The 23,563-nt window shown below is 34.8% G+C and overlaps 1 protein-coding gene and 1 pseudogene across 1 annotated transcript in view; both read right to left on the reverse strand.

Annotated features, from left to right (window-relative positions):
- Nucleotides 1-4,920: 4,920 nt before the first annotated feature.
- LOC129650793 (NEDD4 family-interacting protein 1-like) lies at nt 4,921-6,420 on the reverse strand (annotated as a pseudogene).
- Nucleotides 6,421-6,494: 74 nt separating this feature from the next.
- The window catches only part of LOC129650794 (uncharacterized), a 48,974-nt gene continuing 31,905 nt past the window's right edge, over nt 6,495-23,563 (reverse strand). The window contains exons 12-16 of the mRNA XM_055579600.1: nt 21,499-21,603; nt 20,653-20,706; nt 20,195-20,299; nt 7,418-7,471; nt 6,495-6,730 (exon numbers count right to left, since the gene is read on the reverse strand). Of these exons, the coding sequence (XP_055435575.1) occupies nt 6,495-6,730; nt 7,418-7,471; nt 20,195-20,299; nt 20,653-20,706; nt 21,499-21,603 (554 nt within the window). The remainder of the gene's footprint in view (nt 6,731-7,417; nt 7,472-20,194; nt 20,300-20,652; nt 20,707-21,498; nt 21,604-23,563) is intronic.

Raw genomic sequence — 23,563 nt, forward strand, 5'->3', positions numbered from 1 at the left:
GTTTCCACTGCATCTTCCTATCTTTGAATACCACTTTTGTGGCTGGTTGATTTTTTTTAATTGAGATGAAATTCTCATAATGTAAAAGTAACTATTTTAAAGTGTGCAATTCAGTGGCACTTAGTACATTCACAATGTTGTGAATCAACTCTCTCTAGCTTCAGATATCTTTATTGCCTGGAAAGGAAACCCCATGTTTAATAATCATCACCCATTGTACCCTCCTTTCAGTTCCTAACAATCATGAGCCTACTTTCTGACCCTATGGATCTATTACCTCTTCCTATTAATGGAATCATATAATACGTGACCTTTTATGTCTGGATTATACTACTTAGCATAATGTTTTTGAGGTTAATCCACATTGTAAAATATATCAGTACTTAATTTCTTCTTTTTAAGAAGAGATTGATACAACAGATGTGTTCATCTTTTTAAGTTAAAAAAAACTGGTTTTTTTTTTGGCTGCTCTAGGTCTTCGTTGCTGTGTGCAGGCTTTCTCTAGTTGCCGTGAACATTGGTTACCCTTTAGTTGTGGTGCATGGGCTTCCCACTGCGGTGGCCTCTTCTGTTGCAGAGCATGGGCTCCAGGCATGTGGGCTCAATAGTGTGGTGCACAGGCTTAGTTGCTCTGTGGTATGTGGGAATCTTCCTGGACCAGGGAGCAAATACGTATCCCCTGCATTGGCAGGTGGATTCTTAACCATTGGACCACCACAGAAGTCCTCATGTCTTTCTGAAGCTAAATAATATTTCATTTTATGAACCAAATTGTGTCCATTTAGTATTTATATGTTGATGTTCTAATTCTTAGTACCTTGTAATGTGACTGTGTTTGGAAGTAGGAGTCCTCTGCACTGGACTGAAGCTGATCCTGTTGTGTTGCTGTTAGTGGTTAAGCCCTACTCTTCTTCTTTATTCCTAGCTGTCTCTGTATATCTCAGCTTTGTACCTCTCTGGGTCTCTGGGTGGAATGAAAACAAAGCAAGTCCTGTGATTTTTGTTCATTTGTTTTTGCAGCCGAACCATGTAGCATGTGGGATCTTAGTTCCTGACAGGGATGAAACATGCAGTGGAAGCCTGAAGTCTTAACCGCTGGAACTGCCAGGGATATCCTCAAAGTAGGTCCTTTGTGAAGTTCCCTGAAAGGATGGAGAAGCTAGTCATCTACCCTATTCTTCTCTTCCTGCTAGGAGAACTCTTTCTATCTGGGGAGCTCCCTCTAAGTGCTGACAGTGCCGCCAAGGGGATGTGCTGATACAGGCAAAATCAAGGTGTTCTCACCCCTTTAACACAGTTATTCTCAGGTTTAAACTCCACTGGGTTGCTTTAGTTTCTTAAGTGGACTCCTGAGCTCTCCTAGAACTGCTCTGTTGGTGGATATCTAATTAACTGTTGATCTTCGTGGAGAGTGTGGTCCCCTACTTTATCATCTTGGTGATATCAAACTCTAAATGCAACTGATTTTTATATGTTGATTTTGTATCCTGCGACTTTACTGAATTTATTAGTTCTGGCAGTTTTTGGTGGAGTCTTCATGGTTTTGTGTATATATATATATATATATATATATATATTAGTAAGATCACCTCATCAGCAAAGAGAGACAATTTTACTTCTTCCTTTCCAATTGGGATACGTTTTAATTTCATTTTCCTGCCTAACAATACAAATATTCATATACAGGAGACTGGATAAATAAATTATGGCATATTTGCAAACAGAACATTTATATAACAATGAAAAGAAACTACAATAATAAACTACAAAATCATAAATACATAATTATCTTTAAATAAAAAATGAAATATAGAACTTGTTTTAGGGTTAGAATGTTATTAGGGTTAGGATTAGGGAATACTGCACATTTATGATAGCATTTTTATAGTGTTGAATGAAGCAAAATGAAAACACTATGTCTGTTGCATTATCACCTAGATAATAAAGCTATGATTTTTCAAAAGAAGAATAAGCAACATAAAATTTAGGATATACCTGTCTCAAAAAGTGGGAAGGCAGGGTGATGGAATAGGGGAGTTAGGATTTTAATCTTATAACTTTTAACTTGCCTGTAACTGCCTTGATATTACTCATCACTTTTTTCAGAGGAATATTTCCATCAACTGTAATACAAAGCATAAAAATTCAGACAATGACACAGAACTTAGAAAAATTGTGACCTAGACCGCAGTGAAAGTCTATATATTCTACTAAATTATTTGTGTTCACCTTCAATTTATATTTCCTGCTGAATGCTTGATTCATTATTAGTAAGAAGAACAATAGTGTTTGTCCCATGTCCTTCTAACACAGTGTCTGACCATGACAAATGTATTATTCAGTTCTTAGGTCTTCAGATGCTTTCTTACAAGCGTCGTAAAAATGCCATTTATAAAGAGTCAGAGTTTTTGTTTGTTTTTTTGGTGAACCTTACATCTGGCACTGATCCTGAGGTAGGGGCTTTGAATCTTTCATCTATTCTCAATCAGCTTTCCTTTAATGTTTTCAACTTATTTATCTATCTCTAAATGGTGATGACATGTGGTTGTTAGATACTTGAAGAAATATTAAGGATGTTCCACTACTCCCCATTATGGATATCTTTCTCTCAGTCATTTCTGGCTCTCTCTGTTATTCATTCATTCATTAATCCCTGCTCCCAAGTTTGTTTCTCCCAGCCATTCTCTGAGCTGATAAAACCATTGTGAATATCCCCTCAAAACTACTGATAGTTGAGCAGGATGACAATTTCAGATGAATAAAAATGACAAAAGACAGGATTTCTTCTTAGTTTAAGACTAGTTCTTCATGATTCTTAAAAATTTCTTTAACTCCTCAAATCAGTCTAGTTTCAGAAATTCAATGCTTACCATCAATAGGTTGCTTTTCCACTACACTTTTAAGTTCCTTATTTCTGAGCTTGATCCCCATGCTCTCCAGAACTGGATTCAGATTATTGACATCAACTTTTCCACCTTAGGAAAAAGACATAAATGTGCAAAAAACTCAATAAAGATACAATAAGAAAAATACTTCTTGTCCTGATGAGTTAAACCAGCTCTCAGCTCTCAATATATCTGGCTGCTGGTAAGAGTGTTAACTAGAATTACCTTATTGGAAAGTGGTTTGGCAATAGCCATCACAATTCTTTAAAATGTTCATAACTCTTATCCCACTAATTTCACTTTTAGAAATACAGAAAAAGCTCATGTCAAAGGGGACAGGTAAATGTTTATTATAATCTTACTCATAATAAGTGGAAAAAGAAAAAAGTACCCTGAATTTAAATATCTAAAGACAAGAGATATTGTGAAGTAAACCATTGTATTTTCATTCCACAGAAAGTTACATAGCTATAGGTGTTACAAAAAATGGGTATCACAGGAAAAAAATGCTTTTTTAATAGGGTGTAATTATATCAATCATTTAACTTATATGAATTAAAATCACATGCCCAGTATAAATGAACAATGAAATAATTCACATGATTCTCCCTGACATTCCAGGAGCCACAAGCACTTAAGTCGAGAAAACTCCAGATGAACATCAATTTACTGTTCCATCAGATGGACTAAATTCCACTAAGCCTATCATACTGTGAGCATCTTCACTCAGTGAGATTCTAGTATGAGATATATTTTTGTATATTATGGCTCTTAGGCAAGCCAGCTACTTCAGCTAATTGCTTTACTGTAGGAATAACAATCTATTCCATATCATTGGAAGAAAAAGTGACTATACCAGACTTATCAAGACTAGAATGTTGGTTTCTTTTATGGAGTCTTCCAATGAGATTTTAGAGCAATTTTTACTATATGAAATTTTTGCTATTTTAACATTAAGGGCTTCAAAATATAAAGAGTGGCAATGATTCAGCAGTAGCAATATGAGTGATGATTTTTCTTTAATTTTTATATTACTGGGAATGACACCTTTTATACTGAAAAAAGAAAGGAAAACTAATAGTTCATAGCTGTGCATTGTGATGGTTATTTTCAGCAGTATGAAAACTAAAACTCCAACTTGACCTACTCAAGAGTACACAAAAAGAGAACTGTGGAGATACTTAGGACTGGTTCCTTTGAATCTGACCTTGGGATCAAGTCTACACAGCATACACTCAAAAAAACAAAACTATAGCGTCAACATTTAAAAGGGGTGGCAGAGGAATCATGATCTAATGACTAGGAAAAAGTAAATACAAAGATTGAGAATCTCAGTCTTGTGTACTTTCTCCTTACATTTATTACCCACCTTTAAAAGACTTCAAAGCTGCTAGCAGTCTATTCTGAAAAACTTTCTTATCATCTGTAAGAAAAGGCATAGTTTAGGACAGAGAATGACTCACAGATAGAACTTAAGGATCAGACTTTCCTCTTTGTGACTGACTTTATAAATCTACCCATTTTTACCTTCAAATTATGATGAAGTTAAGCAATGAAAAAAGTTGGCATTATGGTATAGAGTGGTAGTCTGGTGTAAAGGTTAAGAGTCCGGGTTCAAATTCTTGCTCTGCTACTGACTAACATTGTGACCTTAGGCAAATTACTTACCCTTTCTATGCCTCAGGTTTCTCCACTGTAAAATAGGGATAAGGTGTCATCATTGTGTGTGGTGAGGACAGAACTTGGCTCATCATAATAAATTCTGGTATTATTAATAGATCTACTTACTCTTTCACATCCACAGCAACTACCAGCTTATATGCTACAGAGCTAAAACTCACCATCTTTTCCTATTCTATTTTAAATTCTTTTCATTCCTTTTTTCTATCTCATTTCTATTCTGTTTTCTTTACTTCTTGCAGTTCAAGTTTGACATGTCAGTGGCCTAATGAGTAACAGCAGGAATTTGCTTCATCCTATTTTCTCTTTTTCAATAGCACTTTCTTTTCTAAAAGCAGGTGGTTATTCCTCTGTGTTCTGCATCTCGATTCACTTCCTGCAGATGTTCTCTTGTTTCTTGAGAGAGGAATCATAAACGCAGGAAGGCCTCTGCCAGAAAATGTCTTCGCTAAATAAAGAGAACTCTGTCCTGCAGAAATTTGAGTTTTTATATCTTCCAAACTTTTGCATAATTAACAAATCCTCTGAGAAACAGGAGAAAACCTAAAACCAGAAACACCCACCAGAGACAATTCTGACCATCAAAATATCCAGGGAAATAGGTGGAAAACCTGACAACAAGGATCTGCTTGATTAGAGAGAGGCCAAATCCTGAAATGGCCTCATACTTTCCTGCAGTTGAAGTGGCCAGGAAAGCAGACAGGAAATGCCCAATCTAGTTTTAAAGAAGAATGCCATAAAAAAGTTCACATGAAAATCCTGTTGTTGCCTAAACTAAGTTGGTCAGCATTATCGAAGTCATCCTGACCCACAAAATACTCATCTCTTCCAGAAACTGAAGGGATAGTAGTTTCATGCTTGATTCTCTTGCCTTCATCATAACTGGGTAGTGTTGTTCAGTTCAGTCACTCAGTCGTGTCCAACTCATTGCAACCCCATGAACCACGGCACGCCAGGCCTCCCCGTCCATCACCAACTCCCGGAGTCCACTGAAACCCATGTTCATTGAGTCGATGATGCCATCTAACCATCTCATCCTTTGTCGTCCCCTTCTCCTCCTGTCCCCAATCTTTCCCAACATCAGGGTCTTTTCCAATGAGTCAGCTCTTTGCATCAGGTGGCCAAAGTATTGGAGTTTCAGCTTCAGCATCAGTCCTTCCAGTGAATATTCAGGACTGATCTCCTTTAGGATGGACTGGTTGGATCTCCTTGCAGTCCAAGGGACTCTCAAGAGTCTTCTCCAACACCACTGTTCAAAAGCATCAATTCTTCGGCGCTCAGCTTTCTTTATAGTCCAACTCTTACATCCATACATGTCCACTGGAAAAACCATAGCCTTGACTAGATGGACCTTTGTTGGCAAAGTAACATCTCTGCTTTTTAATGTGCTGTCTAGCCAGGTAATATAATAACATGGAGGCTTTGCAAACTCAATCTCATCTTTGTACTCAAAGTATTCTGCATTCTCTGCAGAGATGCTGCTTTGAGGTGGAAGACTGTAACCTGCGGCCTGCTCAGGTTTCTTCAGGCTCTTCTTCATGATGCAGCTGCTGGTACTGGATGCTACAAAGCTCATGCTTGAAGGTGTTGTTAACTTCTGAACTGATATAATAATACAGAAAACACTAATTTCTTGGCAGCTGGTACAAGATTTACTTACAGGGATACATAGAACTTTGCTGAGAAGATGCTTTGTTGAGAAGCTATCAGAAAGATGTTGAGCTTTTGTACTTAAAGGAAGAAAGAAACTTTCTTCTGAGGACTTTTTTGATGCTTACTGAGAGAGACAAAATGTAAATTCCACTCCTTCCTCCCCTTTTTCAAAATCATCAGTAACATCTTACCTCCTCAACATTGATTTTTTGGAAGAGGATTCTTTTGACAGTTGATCTCTGTCCTTAAGTTCGCATAGAGAAATAGAGACACTGTTCATAAGAAAGCAAGAGCTGTAGGGTGGGGGCAGGTAAATATGAACACATGACACTTTAAAGTATAAACATCATAAATAGAACCATAAAACTCAAAGCTTTGGAGGTCACAGTAACCCAAATGCAGCTCACCATCAACTGGCAGTAATTTTAGCAGTTCCAGACATTCCTTATCATTGACTTCTATCCCCATGTCTCCAAGAACATTTTTCAGATCACTGGCATTAATCTTTTCTCCTTTGAAAAGACAGAGTGTTTATAAGTGAAAACTTTAGAAATTTTATTCAATGTTTTAAAGAGGTTCACTAGAACATGATATTAGCCTATGTTGCATGTATCTTTAGATACATTTATAATACTTTATATGGCATCATTTCCAATCTGTGATTAAAAAGCAGAGGCAAAATGGGATATGGAAATTCAGTGTATCAATAGAAGTCAAAGTAAGTTTACTCTTACAATATTGAGATAGTGAGGGCTCTCTTAAAGTTGGGAATAATATGCAGAATTAAATCTAGTTATCAGATTGGATAATGAATTGCCAAAAGAAATAATTATGAGAGGAGATATTATACGGACTTATGTAACTGTTCACACATACACACACAAAAATATATTATCTTGCACTTTCCAAGGCTTTGCCTTATTTTTTAACATGCTTACCTAAAATTTAACTATTCACATGTAGGCAAAGACAGACCTATATAGTATCTCTACCATAGATAGAACTTGTTATGAGAACAAAGTCTGTGGTTTCATTTTAATACATAGATAACCAGAGATTGAGTGGATTTTTTCAGGTAGAAATCTTTAATGATAACTGGGTAAATGTCAAAATTAATATGAACAATAGACGACTAGACAAGAGCATCTAAAATATGATTTATTATAAAGCATTATGATTTCAGTGTCATAGAAACTCACCAGTAAAGTCTTTCATACTCAGTGCCACATTTTTTAGATCAACTTTCCCATCCACTGTAAGACACAAAGCAGTCATATATAACAATGAGACTGTTCCTTATGCTTTCTCAACCTACGATTCCTGCCCTCAGCTAGAATGTTGGTATCATCTTACATTTTAGTTCTATTCTATTACATTTTATATAATAAATAGTTACTTAGACATAAGAAAAAACTGTTATAGTCCTTTCCTCTACTTTGTTTCATGCGTCCCACTATTTCCCCCTGTACTCACACTTTTATTCTTTATGTATAAGTCTTTTTTTAAATCCTACTTATAAATTCCTCTTTGTTCCCAATGTTATAAAATTTTACAAGTATTTTTTAGGAATAAGTTGAAAAAATTTTAATCCTGCTTAACATTCAATGGCCCCTTTCTTTTTTTTTTTTTTTTATAATTTTAACAGTTTTATTGAGATGTAACTTAACTATTATAAAATTCATAAGTTTTCATTGTACCATTGAATACACTCAAGTAAGTTAATAGAGCTGTCCAATCACCACTATAATCCATTTTAGAACATTTTCATCACCCCAAATATTTTTCTGATGACCACCGGCAGTCAGTCACATCAATGGCCCCTTTCAATTTAGGACTGCAGGAAAGAATATGAAGAAATGAAATGATAATGTATGAGTAATTCTAGAGGAACATAGTGTGTAAAACAAATCAATAAGTTGGGAAGGGGGAGTAACAAAATGAAAATAGTCCAAGAATCTTGCACTGTCTTGAATGAGGATAAAAGCCCAATATAAAATTGGAGTAAGATAAATTAAGGATGTATATTGTAATCCCTGAAATAATCTTTAAAAAGTCCAAACTAATAAGAAAAATAATAGAAACCCAAAAGCAAAGCAAGGATGGAAGAAAACAGAATGTTGAACAGGTACAAATAAAGGCATTGAGTAAAAGTAGATTTAAACACAAATATGTTAGTAATATCATAACTGCTATTAGTAATACAAAAATAAAAATGATAGATTCATATTGCTAATATTTTGTATAGGATTTTTGCACATTTGTTTATGAGAGAGACTGGCTAGTGATCTTCCTTTTTTTTGTGTTTTCTTCATCAAGTTTGGGTATCAAGATTAAGATAGTTTCATAAATCAAACCAGAAGTGTTTCTGCTTTCTGTGTTCTTTGAACAGTTGATAAAGAAGGTTACTATATCTTATTTACATGTTAGGTAAAATTCATCAAGGAAGTGATCTAACCATCTAAAACTTAAGAATTTAAAATATCTGAAATATAAGGATTCAGAGAAGTTGAAAGTAAGAAGATGGGTAGATATAGACCATACAAATACTAAGCAAAAACAAAGTAGTGTAGTTATATTGACACCAACAACATGGTCACAAATACATAAAAATTGCAAAGTTAGAAGGAGAAAAAGAAAAATTCTAAATTATGGTTGGATATTTTAATATATTTCATTGAGTAGTTAACAAAATAAGCAGAAAAAAAGCATTAAGACTACAGGAAATTTGAACTACAAATTTAACAAACTTGATTTAATGGACATATAGACAACACTGTACCCAATAATTTCAGAATGCATATTTCCTTTCACATAGGGAGCATTTACAAAAATGATCATATATTGCATTGTAAAGCCCAATATCAATAATTTAAAAAGTAATGAGGGGCTTTCCTAGTGATCCAGTGGCTAAGATTCTATGGTCCCAATGCAGGAGGCCTGGGTTTGACCCTTGGTCGGGAAACTAGACCCCACATGATACAACTAAGAGTTCCCATACCTCAACTAAAGATCCTGCACGCCTCAACGAAAATCAAAGATTCTGCATGTCTCAAGAAAGAACTGGCACAGCCAAATAAATAAATCTTTAAAAATAAAAGTAATGACAATAAACAGTCCAAAATAATATTAAGAAAACAGTTCCAACTACAGTAACATCGACAGAACAAATCACCTATCACTGAGGAATAAATTTACAAAAAATAGGGACAAAACTCATACTTCAAACACTATAAAACATTATTGCAAGAAATTGATTGACTTAAATAAATGGAAAGACATCCCATGATCATGGATCAGAACACTTAATATTGAAACGATGGTAATATTCTCTGTGACTATCCCCTACCCTCTATCACACACTGAATTGATCTAGAAACACAAGGAAAATTTTTATCAAATCTTAGCTGGCATTTTTGCCAAATTTCAAGAGCCAATCCTAAAATTCATATGTAAATGCAAGGTATCTTGAATAGCCAAAACAATCTCAGAGAAAAGAAAAAAGTTGGGAGATGTACACTTCCCAGTTTCAAAACTTATAAGTGATTCATGTTGATGTATGGCAAAACCAATACAATACTGTAAAGTAATTAACCTCCAATTAAAATAAATAAATTTATATTTAAAAAAATAAAAAGTGATAGTAATCAATGTAGTGAAGTACCAGCAAAAGGCTAGATATATGGATCAATGGAGAGGAACTGAGAGTTCAGAAATAAATCACTGTATTTACTATTAATTGATTTTTGACAGGGGTACCATGACAGTTCAATGAAGAAGAGGAGACTTTTCAACAAATGGTGCTGAGACAACTATTCATCCACATGCAAAAGACTGAAGTTAGATCCCTTCTTCATACAGAAATAATTTCCAATGTATCATAGACTCAAAATTAAGAGCTAAAACTATAAAACCTTTAGAAAGAAATATAAAAATAAATCATTTTTATTATGGATTAGGCAAAACATTCTTAGATATGACACCAAAAGCATAGGTGACAAAAGAAAAAATAGATAAATTGGACTTCATCAAAATTAAAAGCATTTGTGCTTCAAAGGACACCATCAAGGAAGTGAGGAACTCACAGAACAGGAGAAAGTATTTGAAAATCATGCTTATGATAAGGGAGTTTTATATAGAATATATAAAGAATTCTTATAACTCAATAATAAAAAGACAATCCAACTGAAAAATAGGTAAAGAATCTGAATATATGTTTCTCTAATGGAAATATATGAATAGCCAACAAGTACGTGAAGAGATGTGCAACACCATTAGACATAAAATAAATAAAAATTAAAACTACCACTTCACATCACTAGGATGACTATAATAAAAAAGAGAGATAATAACAAGTAGTGACAAGGATGTGAAGAAATTGGAACCCTCACATGTTGCTGATGGAAATGTAAAATGATACAATTGCTTTGTAAAATAATTTCAATTCCCCAAAATGTTAAACATAGAGTTATCATATGTTCCAGCATTTCCACTCCTAAGAATATGCCCAATAATAATGAAAACATGTATCCATAAAAATTTACATGAGACTATTCATAGCAGCATTATTCATAATAGCCAAAATGTGGAAACAAACCCCAAATGTTCATCAACTTACGAATGAAGAAACAAAAAGTGGTATATCCATATCATGGAAGATTGCTTGGCAACGAAAATGAATGAAGTGGTGATACATGATATAAAATGGATAAGCCTTGAAAACATTATGCTATATGAAAGAAACCAGTCACTTATGATTCTCCAGAACACATGAAATCTCCAGAACAGGCAAGCCGGTAGAGATGAAAAGCAGATTAATGGTTGCTAGAGGCTGAGAAGAAGAGGAGAGTAGGGGATGACTGTTAGTGGGTAAGAGGTTTCCTTTTGGGGTTTGGTAATGTTCCAGGCAAATAGGTGGGGAAACAGTGCAAACAGTAGCTGACTTTATTTTTCTGGGCTCCAAAATCACTGCAGACGGTGACTGCAGCCATGAAATTAAGACACTTACTCCTTGGAAGGAAAGTTATGACCAACCTAGACAGCATATTGAAAAGCAGAGACATTACTTTGCCAACAAAGGTTCGTCTAGTCAAGGCTATGGTTTTTCCAGTGGTCATGTATGGATGTGAGAGTTGGACTGTGAAGAAAGCTGAGCGCTGAAGAATTGATGGTTTTGAACTGTGGTGTTGGAGAAGACTCTTGAGAGTCCCTTGGACTGCAAGGAGATCCAACCAGTCCATCCTAAAGGAAATCAGTCCTGAATATTCACCGGAAGGACTGACGCTGAAGCTGAAACTCCAATACTTTGGCCACCTGAAGCGAAGAGATGACTCATTTGAAAAGACCCTAACGCTGGGAAAGATTGACGGCAGAAGGAGAAGGGGATGACAGAGGATGACATAATCGACTCAATGGATATGGGTTTCGGTGAACTCTGGGAGTTGGTGATGGACAGGGAGGCCTGGCATGCTGTGGTTCATGGGGTCACAAAAAGTCAGACACGACTGAGAGACTGAACTGATTGACTGAATGTTCCAGAGTCCAAGCTGGGTTTAGAAAAGGCAGAGGACCCAGAGATCAAATTGTTAACATTCGCTGGATCATAGAGAAAGCAAGGGAATTCCAAAAATCTGTCTACTTTTGTTTCATCGACTATACCAAAGCCTTTGACTGTGTGGATCATAACAGTCTGTGGAAAGCTCTTAAAGAGATGGGAATACCAAACCATCTTACCTGTCTCCTAAGAAGCCTGTATGTGGGTCAAGAAGCAACAGTTAGAGTCTGTATGGAACAATTGACTCGTTCAGGATTAAGAAAGGAGTACGCCAGGGCTGTCTGCTGTCACCCTGTTTATTTAACCTATATGCTGAGCGCATCATGAGAAATGCTGGGCCGGATGAGTTACAAGCTGGAATTAAGATAGGCAGGAGAAGCATTAACAACCTCAGATATGCGGATGATACCATTCTAATGGCAGAAAGTGAAGAGGAACTAAAGAGCATATTGATGTCAGGTGAAGGAGGAGAGTGAAAGAGCTGGCTTAAAACTAAACATTAAAAAAACTAAGATCGTGGCATCCAGCCCCATTACTTCATGGCAAATAGAAGGGGAAAAGGTGTAAGTAGTGACAGACTTCCTCTTCTTGGGCGCTAAAATCACTGCAGATAGTGACTGCAGTCATGAAATCACAAGATGATTGCTTCTTGGCAGGAACGCTATGACAAACCTAGACAGTGTGTTGGAAAGCAGAGACATTACTCTGCCAACAAAGGTCTGTATGGTTGAGGCTATGGTCTTCCCAGTGGTCATGTACGGTTGTGAGAGCTAGCCCGTAAAGAAGGAAGAGCACCAAAGAATTGATACCTTCGAGCTGTAGTGCTGGAGAAGACTCCTGAGAGTCCCTTAGCCAGTAAGGAGATCAAGCTAGTCAATCTTAAGGGAAATCAACCCTAAATACTCATTGGAAGGACTGAAGCCAAAGCTGAAGCTCCAGTATTTTGGTCACCTGAAGTGAACAGCTGACTCATTGGATAAGTCCCTGATGCTGGGAAAGACTGAGGGCAGAAGGAGAGATGGCTGAATGCCATCACCGATACAATGGACATGAACTTGGGCAAACTTTGGGAGATGGTGAGGGACAGGGAGGCTTGGCTGGGGTCACAAAGAGTTGAACATGACTGGATGACTGAACAAAAACAACAACAAAGTTCTAAAATCTATTATGGTGATGGTCACGTAAGTCTATGAATATGCTAAAACCTGTTGAATTGAATACTTCAGATGGGCAAATTGTATGGTATGTAGATTATATATCAATAAAGTTGTTGAAAAATAAAATACAATAAAATGTAAAGGGATTAAAATCACAGAGTAGGTTCTTCGACTACCATGCAATTAACCTAGAAATAACGCACATGGGAATATCTGAGGGTTGAAAATAAATCACAATAGAACTAAGAAATATCTTAAACTGAATAACTAAAAAATATATCATGTCTCAAAATTCATCCTTGGTTTGGGAAGAGGAGGAGGAAATGGCAACCCATTCCAGTATTTTTGCCTGGAGAATCCCATGGAGAGAAGCCTAGCAGGCTACAGTCCATGGGGTCACAAACAGCTGAACACAACTGAAGTAACAGCACACACACACGAGGGTTGAGAATAAATCACAATAGAACTAAGAAATATTTTAAACTGAATAACTAAAAAAATATATATCAGAATTCAAAATATATTAGAAAAGAAAAAAATTAAAAATCAATAAGCTAAGCATGCACCTTAAGTTAGAAAAAGAATAGCAAATGAAATCAAAGAAAATTACAAAGAGCAGAAATTAATGAAACAAAAAGGAATTAAGAATGTAGAGGTTTAACAAAGTGAAAAGTTGGTTGTTTGGAATGACTTTTAATACTTGTTAGACCCTTGGTAAGACTAACCAAGAAAAAAAGAGGAAAGGCATAAATAACCAATATTAGGAATAAGCAAGATTCCCATACTAATCTTGCAAAAGATAGTTATTAAATAATTTTATTTAAATACATTAAAAATTCATATAAAATTGACAAATTCCTAGAAAACCAGTTTACCAAACTGACACAAGAAGAAACAGTCTTTTTAATTGGAAGTTAAAAATTCCAACAACACAAACAACAATAAGATAATAATTCAGACTCAAGATGTCTTCATTGGTTAATCCCACCAAACATTTAAGAATGAAATGATGCCACCTTAAAAAACTCTTTCAGAGAATTCAAACAAGAAATACTCAACATATTTTTTAACTTTGCTAGTAAAATTTAATGAAGACTGAACAAATAAGGAAAATCTCTTATAAACATGAATGCAAAAATCTTCAATAAAATATTATCATTCTGAATCCAATAATATATAAGTGATAATCCATCATGATTAATATATTCCAGGAGTGCAAAGTTTTTTAATATGCAAAAATCAATCAATGTAGTACCCCAGATTAATATATTTAAGGAGAAATACTATATAATCACTTCATAAACACTTCATTACATGCAATGATCAGGTGTATAAAAAATGAATTGGATAAATGTCAACATCCAAAACAAAAATAGGAATAGAGGAGAACTCCTTTAATTTACTAAAGGTTATGTAAATAACCCCAAATCACAAAAAACCTTCAACAAAGTAATATTTGCTGGTGAAATATGGAATTATTTCCCTTTGAGATTAAAAACGAGTTAGCCTTTGTTAGTCCTGGCCATGGTTGGGGCTGTGAGCAAGAGGAAGCTGCAAGCCCAAGGCTACCCTCACCCTGACACATTGCAGTAAAGAACTTCTTAAAGATAAGTCTGAACCCTGAACACAGTCATGTGAAAGTCTGTGTCCAAACCAGGAGCTGAAATGGCTTTTCTTATATTCTAGAAGGTATGAAGACAAAAGGAGACTCTGATGAAGAAGTTGTTTGAGATGGAGTCAGTCTTTATTGAAAAGAAAGCATAGCAATTCCTTTAGGAACAGAGATGGACTATGTTGAAGACAAATTATCTCCTGAGCTTGTGTTCAACAGCCCAAACATAAAAGGAATTTTGGCTGTGGAGAAAGCTTGATTATTTGAAACATCAGGACTAATCTGGCTGTAAGCTCCTGGAGACTAGTGGAAGCCTTCAATAAGTCCAGGTTTACAGAAAAAGTTTGTGACTGTTTTGTTCTTAGGGTTTATTATGTATGGCTGCCTTATGAAGAAAATAAAATTATATATTTTGAAAATTAAGCCTGTATGTTAGATTCCAGAAGTGACATTTGTATTCTTTTTAGGGAACAGAAAAGCAGAAACCATCTCTCTTTGTGTCAATTTTCTGCTATGTAAAGAAAAAAATATTGTATTTCTCACTGAACTCGCTAGTATCCTTTCATTAGAACTAATTTCATTAAAGTTGCCTTTCTGGGAGAATTTTAGGAAATGTATGTTTAACAGGTGTGCTGTCATTGGATCTCTGCTGAATGGCTTGAAAATGGCTTGGCATTTTTTTCTGACCAGGTTGATGGCTTTTAAAATTTGGAGGCAAGAAGCCCTGACTGCAGGTCATGTACTGTTTCTAAATCCAAAATTGGCCTGATATTTTTTACATTTTTATAAAATTTTCTTTTTTTTTATCTTTACAGTCTTTATTTCTAGCACAAGGATGGAAAATGGCAAGTGCTGAAAGCACATTTATGAAATGAATGAATAAATAATTGAAAATGAATGAATGGGCAAGCATGAAGAAACTCTAAATGTCCCTGCTACACATGCAGTCAATCCACACAGAAGATCTTGAGGGTGGGATTACCTTTAATATTACCAACCATTAGATAAAGTATCAGGCAACAATTTCCTTGCACTGTGGTGCAGAAAAGTTCTGAGTGAGGGCATCAAAAATAAATGCCTAACTCCCTTGTTTTTTAATTTATTTCTTTGCCACCTAAATGTCTGCTCAAAGATGGTATCTCAAGCTGACTTAGATTCTTTTAGTTGACAGGTCTCTCTCTCTCATTTTTTAATCTCAGTTTTATTTATTTATTTTACTTTACAATATTGTATTGGTTTTGCCATACATTGACATGAATCCGACAGGTCTCTTAAAAGGCATCTAGCTCACCCTCCTCAATTCTATACTTGAAGAGGCAAGTCCCCAGGGAAACTGAAAGGCTTTTGTCCATACTCACACTGTAAGCTAGGTAGGGCAGAACTGAGGCTCTACCTCTCTCCCCTACCTTATACTGCATGAATTCATACTCTGCTCTGAGATCCATGTTATTTGACTGTAGAAAGTTGGCACTATAGCAAGAAAAGATAGTACTGATGGTATTTTCAAATACGCTATTGAAAAATTTGGTATTCATATGGGAAAGAAAAGAAACTTAACCCCTACGGCATCCCATATACAAAAATCGTATCCAGGTGGATTGTTAGTTAAATTTGAAATGCAAAACAAAGGAATTTTAAAAAGATAATGTGGGACAATACTTTAATGACCTTAGGATAGGAAAAGATTTCTCTTATATGGTATAAAAGATACTAACCATCAGGGAAAAGATTGATATATTTGACTACATTTAAATTAAGAACTTCTGTTCACTGGAAGACACCATTAAAAGAATGAAAAAGCAAGCCAAAGAGACAGTTCTTTGCATTGCAAATTAGCCTCAAATTGCCTATACAGAGAATATACAAAGAACTTCCACAGTTCAATAAGAAAAAAAATCACAGTAGAAAGATAGGCAATATAATTGAAAAGTCAGTCCACAAAAGAGGCTACACAAATAATTAATAGATATATAAAAAGGTCTCAACCTCATTAGTAATCAGAAAAATATAAACTTAAACTTCAGTAAGTTACCCCGATACTCATTAAAAAGAAGCCATTGACAAAATGTTCCTTGCTATGTGATTCCATTCATATGAAGTTCAAAATATGGGTGAACTATAAAATTTGAGATGCATATTTATGTGGTAAAATATGAATAAAACTGAAGTAGTGATTACCATAAGGATTATGGTGGTGATTACATTGAGTGGGCAGTGTTGGGAAAGAGAACACGGTGGATTTTAGATGTTGGTGGAGAGTATACAGCTGTTTGTTTTATAACCATTAGTTACACAGGAAATTCATGTTTTACACACTTTTCTCTATGTATTATATATTTCTCTATGTACTAGGAAAAGGAAAGACATTACTCCAAATCCTATCTCCCATAGAGATAATCACTGGTCATTCCACAGACTCTCATCTATGAAGTTGCACAGGTAAGATAGATATACAGAATTATTTTCAAGAAGGTGCACAGGTAAGATAGATATAGAGAATTATTTTCAAAAAGCACTATATATATGGTTTTAAAAATAAGAATCTTCAATTTCTAATAAATATACCTCAGTACAAGAGATATTTATGAAGATGTCCAGTTAATTTTAAAAGAATATGAAAAACAGAGGTGAAGCCATATTTTCAAACTTAATCTTTCAATTTTAAAAACTATCACCTGATTTCCTGCTATGAAAAGCATTTTCTCACTTCCTCCCATTTCCCCCCTCACTTTCATGTTTTTATTAGTTATGTTATCACTGTTACACTGACACATATAAACATGATATTTTGTATCTATCATCCCCACAATTGTCTAGTACTTGCTCGGTATTCAAACAGATTTACAGGTCACCACCAGCCTTTTCACTATTGTTTCCTTTTGCTCAATTTTAAGTTATTTCTTAACTATATTTCATCATCTTTTTTGAAGAGGTGCTGAATTCATTTAGTTTTTCCCATATTATTAAAAGTTGTAATTTTATATTTATATATAAAATTTTTATGTATATTTGAATGACATCATAGCTGTACATAATACTCTTTGTCACACTTTGTTTTTCACCTTTGTAGATACTCTGACATTCTTTTCTGGAGCTGAATGTTGCTTTAGAAACCCATCACTTCCTCTCCTCATCTGTTACCTGCTTTCTATCATCTGTGCATCTGAAAAATTCTCATTTTTCCTTTAAGTTCAGTAAGCAAACTAGAAAATATTTCACTGTAGGGCACTCTGGATCACCATTTTCTGGAGCCTGGTGTGACATTTTTGATCTGCATTCATTCCTTCATTTTATAGAAATTTTCTTTTTTAAAAACTATCATTGATTAAAAAGTTTTAATTGTTATACTCTCTTCTAAAGATATTTGATATTCTTATGGTGGATGCCTTTGTGAATCATCCATATCTACTAGATTTTTGATAATTTTAATCTTTTTTCTCTGTATTTACTGTACCAAGTCTGCTCACACTGTAATATGATTTTTAGTGCTTTATATTTTTAAATTTTGATGTTTATAATTTACTTAATAATTCTATAATGACTTTTTGTACTTATTCTTTTTTTAGTTCTGCAATTTACCTTTTTAATATTTATATGTTATGGTACCATCTCATTTTTGAGCTTTAGTTTTATTGAATCCATTAAAGTTGTCCTGTAATATGAATTAATTGTCAACAACCTCTTTTTCATTGTTCCTTAGGTTATATTTTCTACTTGATGGATTATTTGTCTTTTGCATGCTGTCTTCCTTCATCCTATCTTCTTACCTTTCCTTTTCACTTTTCTGTTTTTCTTCACTGTGTTAATGCTAGAATTGTCACCATATCCTTTTTTTTTTTTCCAATCTTGCATATGCTTCAGCAACTCTGTCCAGATCTTCATTTTGTTCTCAGGATTTAATATATCTTTTAATAGCCCTTTCTACAGCAGCTGAGACTAGTTTGCTTTCTTCAGTGAGATGGCATTTGAAGAAAATTGTTCTACCCACTTTTATTGTAATCTAAGGGTAGAGTGAGGTATGTCATGTGGTCTTATACTTGAGCCCTGCTCTCGTATCTGAACTTTGGTTAAATGTCCCAACAGGGGTCATTGCTCTGAGACCCTGGTAAAGACATTTCACCAAAACCCAGATCTGCCTATGGGATGGTATTCTTGGGCTTCAGATGAGACCCCTGATTCAGCCTAGGGCTCTGAAGCTTTTACTTCTATCAATGAGTGATTCTAATCATTCATTTTCTCTGTTGTAGCCATTTCTCCCCAACAACTGTTTCTTCTTCTTCCTCATAAATGGAGAGAGAAAAAAGTTACGTACCCAGTTTTCTTCATCCCAGATCTGGGCATTTTAGTGATAACTCTCTGGATTTCACCAATTTAATTTCTGCCGGAGGAGAGAGGCTCAGAGGAGCCTAGCTCTGTTGCAGTAGTTTCTACTTTAGAATCTTTTTTTAATTGGAGGAAAATTGCTTTACAATGTTGCATTTGTTTCTGCCATACAACGATGAGAATCAGTCATAATTACATATATACTCCCTCCCTCTTAAGCCTCCTTCCTCTCCTTCCGCGATCCCACTCCTATAGGTTCTCACAGAGCACCAGTCTGGGCTCCCTGTGTTATACAGCAGCTTCCCACTCCCTCTCTGTTTTACACATGATAGTGTATGTATGTCAGTGCCACTTCCTCAAATCGCCCCATCCTTTCCTTCCCCCGCTGTGTCCAGAAGTCCATTCTCTATACGTATGTGTCTCCATTCCTTCCCTATTCTTATAGGTTCTCTGGTTGTCTCCTTTAAATATTTATGGCATTAGATTGGTCTTTTTCTATTATTTGATTGATGTTAAATTTCCTTTGTGGATTTTTTACTTTTTCATTTTTGTTGCTCCTTTGTTAGGTATTGGAGGAAATAAAAACTAAATGTTTTTATTTAGTTTATAATGTTTTCTCATCATCTTAAACTGGAGTTCTCTGGACCAGTTTAGCTAGCATTAAAACAAACAATTCCTTGAAATTTTGAAGGAATTTATTCTCAAATTTATTTTCTGCAGGGCTGTCACCTTTTGTTGGAGTGATGGGTGGTGGCTGATAGGTATACTTATTTTATAGTTTTTTCCAACTATCATTATTGGCCTATTTATATTTTCACTTCATCTTTGATTAATATTGGTAACTAATTTATTTTACCTTGGAAAAATGTTCATTGTATTAATATAAATAATACCCTAATCCCACATTATACCCAACAGTGAGTATCATTATGCTCTTTTAAAATTCTTAGTGTTTTTCTGTCTCCTTTTAATCTTCTGTTTATATCAGAACAACTGAGGCATATATTTAATTACTCCTCATTATAGGTTGTTTTTTTCTTTTGACTTATTATTTAATGTTTCTTTAAAATAGTTCTCATTCTATCTTCCTTCTTCTTCTTCTTCATTTTTTGATCTGTTAGCATTCTCATGAATTTTTATTATTCACAGTGGAAAACATTTTTTGGTCTTGGATTAATGAAGATACAAGGATGTGTTTTCATTTGAGACCTGAGTTTGGCTACAAGCTGTTAAAAATGCCCTGTTAATACCAAATAAGTACTATCATTAATTTATAGATGTTCTCAAACCCAAGATGTACTAAAGGGAATAAATTTTTATCTACAATGCTCACCATCAACTGGCAGGTATTGTGAAAAATCTTCAAGCTCTTTATGTGAAAGCTCAATCCCCATATTTTCCAAAAACGTGACCAGGTTAGTCATATCAATCTTTCCTCCTTAGAAGAGGCAAGAAAGATACCAAGATGTGAGAAAAATCTGCATTAATTCATGTGTATTACAGTTAACACTTTAATCAAGAAGACGTTAAGGTGCAGTAACACCCAGTCAAGGGTACAAGGAGGATCAACTGATAATTCAACTTCATCTTTCATTCAATCAACAAAGTGAAAATTTTAAAAGGACCGGGTAATTTTCCAGGGATTTATGGCATAACATGTATAACACATGCATAAATACTGAGAAAATACACATATGGGATTTTTAATGTAATAAAAAATAAGTTAGCATATATGAAAATATACAATAATATCTCAGATTTATTTGACTTCTCATCATACTTTTCACTCACTTTTAAGATTCTTCACACTGTCTAGCAACCTTTTTTGAAACACCTTTCCTTCAACTGTAAGAAAAGGCATAATTCATGTCAGAGAAAAAATAAAAAGGGGATTCACCTAAAAAAAATTCTGCAATTCTTCCCCTAATCTCATAATTTCAAAAAGAGAATTTTAATAATTCTTTTCTCCTGAAATGTACCTATTTGCTCTCAAATAGTAACAAAATTTGTTTGGAGAAAGACCTTAATGAGGCAAATCTATTAGCTCTTGGATAAAAACAATGATTATTGGTCTAAACCTTGTATAAAAGTGAAAGTTGCTCTCTCTGTCTTGTCCAACTCTCTGGGACCCCATGGACTATACAGTCCATGGAATTCTCCAGGCCAGAATACTGGAGTGGGTAGCTGTTCCCTTCTCCAGGGGATCTTCCCAACCCAGGGATGGAACCCAGGTCTCCCGGATTGCAGGAAGATTCCTTACCAGTTGAGCTACCAGGGATGTCCTAAACCTTGTATATCCCATTTGATTTTCTTTTATCTCTGACTTCTTCCTTTGTACCCTTTACTCTTCCATTTTCACACCCTTCCACTTACTATCAGGCATATTAGTGGAATCAAGGACAGTAATACATATAATTTTTTGGTAGGAATGAGTGAAATAGCTATTGCCTACCATAATATAAATTAAATGACCCAGATTTTCTTTGGCAAAAATCAAGTACTGAAAGTTTTCCAAAATGATTACAAAAAGAAAAAATAACAACTTGCTAGCAATACAGAGTTATTTTAGAAGAAAACGACACAGTCAAGCACTCTAAAGCCATTTGAAGAATACATATATAATTTTAAAATCCTTACCATCAACTGGTAGAGTTTTTACTAAATTCAAGTATTCCTTATCTGTGACTTCTACTTTCATGTCTTTTAGAGCTTTTTTTAGGTCACTGACATTTATCTGCTTTCCTAGAAAAGACAGAAATGGTGATAAAAGAATTATTATAATTATTTAGAAGGATAAAAATCAGTGAGTTATTACAACAAAAGCTGCTAACTAGTAATATTTTCACTCATGCACTATAATTTTGTGGGTACTTAAAAATAATGTGTTGTAAACAAATAAAAAACTAACATTTATGACCACCCTGATTATGTAAGTGGTAAAAAAAAAAAAAAAAAGAAGCCAAATATTGGTTCTTTTCTTCACTAAACAGAAATGTAAGTATTTCTCCAGATAGTTTTGAAATTAGCATTATGCTAAGAGAAATGCAATCTTAGGTACATAAATTTCATCTAGAAAGGCATATAAATTATATGCCTTATATTAACTAATTAATATAATGTATATAAAAACATGTATAGTTAATACTTGTTAGAAAGTATCTTTAAAAAAAACAGGGCCTCAGGCTTCCATAATAATTTTTGTTTTGCACTATTTGTATAGTAAGTAATCTTTTGATTATTACTTTTATACTTTGCAAACAAAAACAATTTTGGTTTAGTTAAGCCTTTTGCTTTAAATCAGCAGAAAATGAATCTCTGCAAGCTCACTGTCTATAAAGTCTAGAATCCAAAACTTTTAGTCAATAAATTAGATATGTTGCATATTTCAAGTATGTATGTCCAGTACAGATTTCTTTTTATTTATTCTGCTTGGGAGTCACTTGGCTTCTTTAAATTGACACCCTTTCTCTCTTCTGGAAAGTTCTCTTCAAATATTGATCCTGTCTCATTCTCTCTCTTCTTCCTGGCATTCCAATTAAAAATACGTTAGATTTTCTTATTATTCTGTAAGTCTCTTAATCATTTTTTCACATTTTTCATTTTTTGGTCTTTCTGTGCTACATACTTTATAACTTCTTAAGTTCCTTAGTTCTTTCTTCAGCTTTTTTAAAGTTACCATTCAATCCATCTAATGTTTTAAATTTCTATTGTTTTTATTTCTTGAAGATCTCTTTGGTTCTTTATCAAATCTTGTTTGCTCTTCATTCACATATTTAAGGCCTCTTTTTTAATTCTTAGACTATGTTAAGAATGTTTAACATTTTTTTGTCTGATAATTCCAAAATCTAAATCTGATTCTGCCATATGATGGCTGTTACTCATCATGCCATGCTTAGTTACTCATTGTGCCAATGTGTTTAGTAATTTTAGACCAGGAACTTCTGTGTATGTGAAATTCTTTGAGAAGATAAGTATCCTTCAGAATAGGAATACTTCAGAGGAGGATCAGAATTTGCTTATGTCAGTTTCCCGGGGCATTAGTCTTTTAGAATTCAGTTCAGTTCAGTTGATCAGTCATGTCTGACTCTTTGTGACCCCATGGACTGCACCATGCCAGGCTTCCCTGTCCTTCACCAAATTCTGGAGCTTGCTCAAACTCTTGTCTATTGAGTCGGTGATCCGACCTCTGGTGATCTCATCCTCTGTCATCTCCTTCTCCTCCCTCCTTCAATCTTTCCCAGCATCAGGGTCTTTCCCAATGAGTCAGTTCTTCATATCAGGTGGCCAAAGTATTGGAGTTTCAGCTGCAGCATCAGTCCTCCCAATGAATTCAGGACTGATTTCCTTTAGGTTGACTGGTTGGATCTCCTTGCAGTCCAAGGGACTCTCAAGAGTCTTCTCCAACACCACAGTTCCAAATTTCTTTCAGGATTACTTTAAACTAAATTCTCAGACTAAGTTAGTGCAAATTTGATAAGTAAGCCTGTGTAAAGGTCACCTTGTGTTTATAAATTGAGTTAGACATAGACAGTCTTCCTTGCGGTCCAGAGACATATTTCTAATTCGCTCTTATGCTGTATGCATAGCTTTTCAAGTCTTAGCTTTAGGGCAGGTGTGCTTAGTTGTTTAGTAGTGACTGACTCTTTGCGACCCCATGGACTGTAGCCCACCAGGCTCCTCTGTCCATGGAATTCTCCAGGCA

Source organism: Bubalus kerabau, chromosome 4 (assembly GCF_029407905.1).
Source record: "Bubalus kerabau isolate K-KA32 ecotype Philippines breed swamp buffalo chromosome 4, PCC_UOA_SB_1v2, whole genome shotgun sequence".
In the NCBI taxonomy this organism is placed as follows: domain Eukaryota; kingdom Metazoa; phylum Chordata; class Mammalia; order Artiodactyla; family Bovidae; genus Bubalus; species Bubalus kerabau.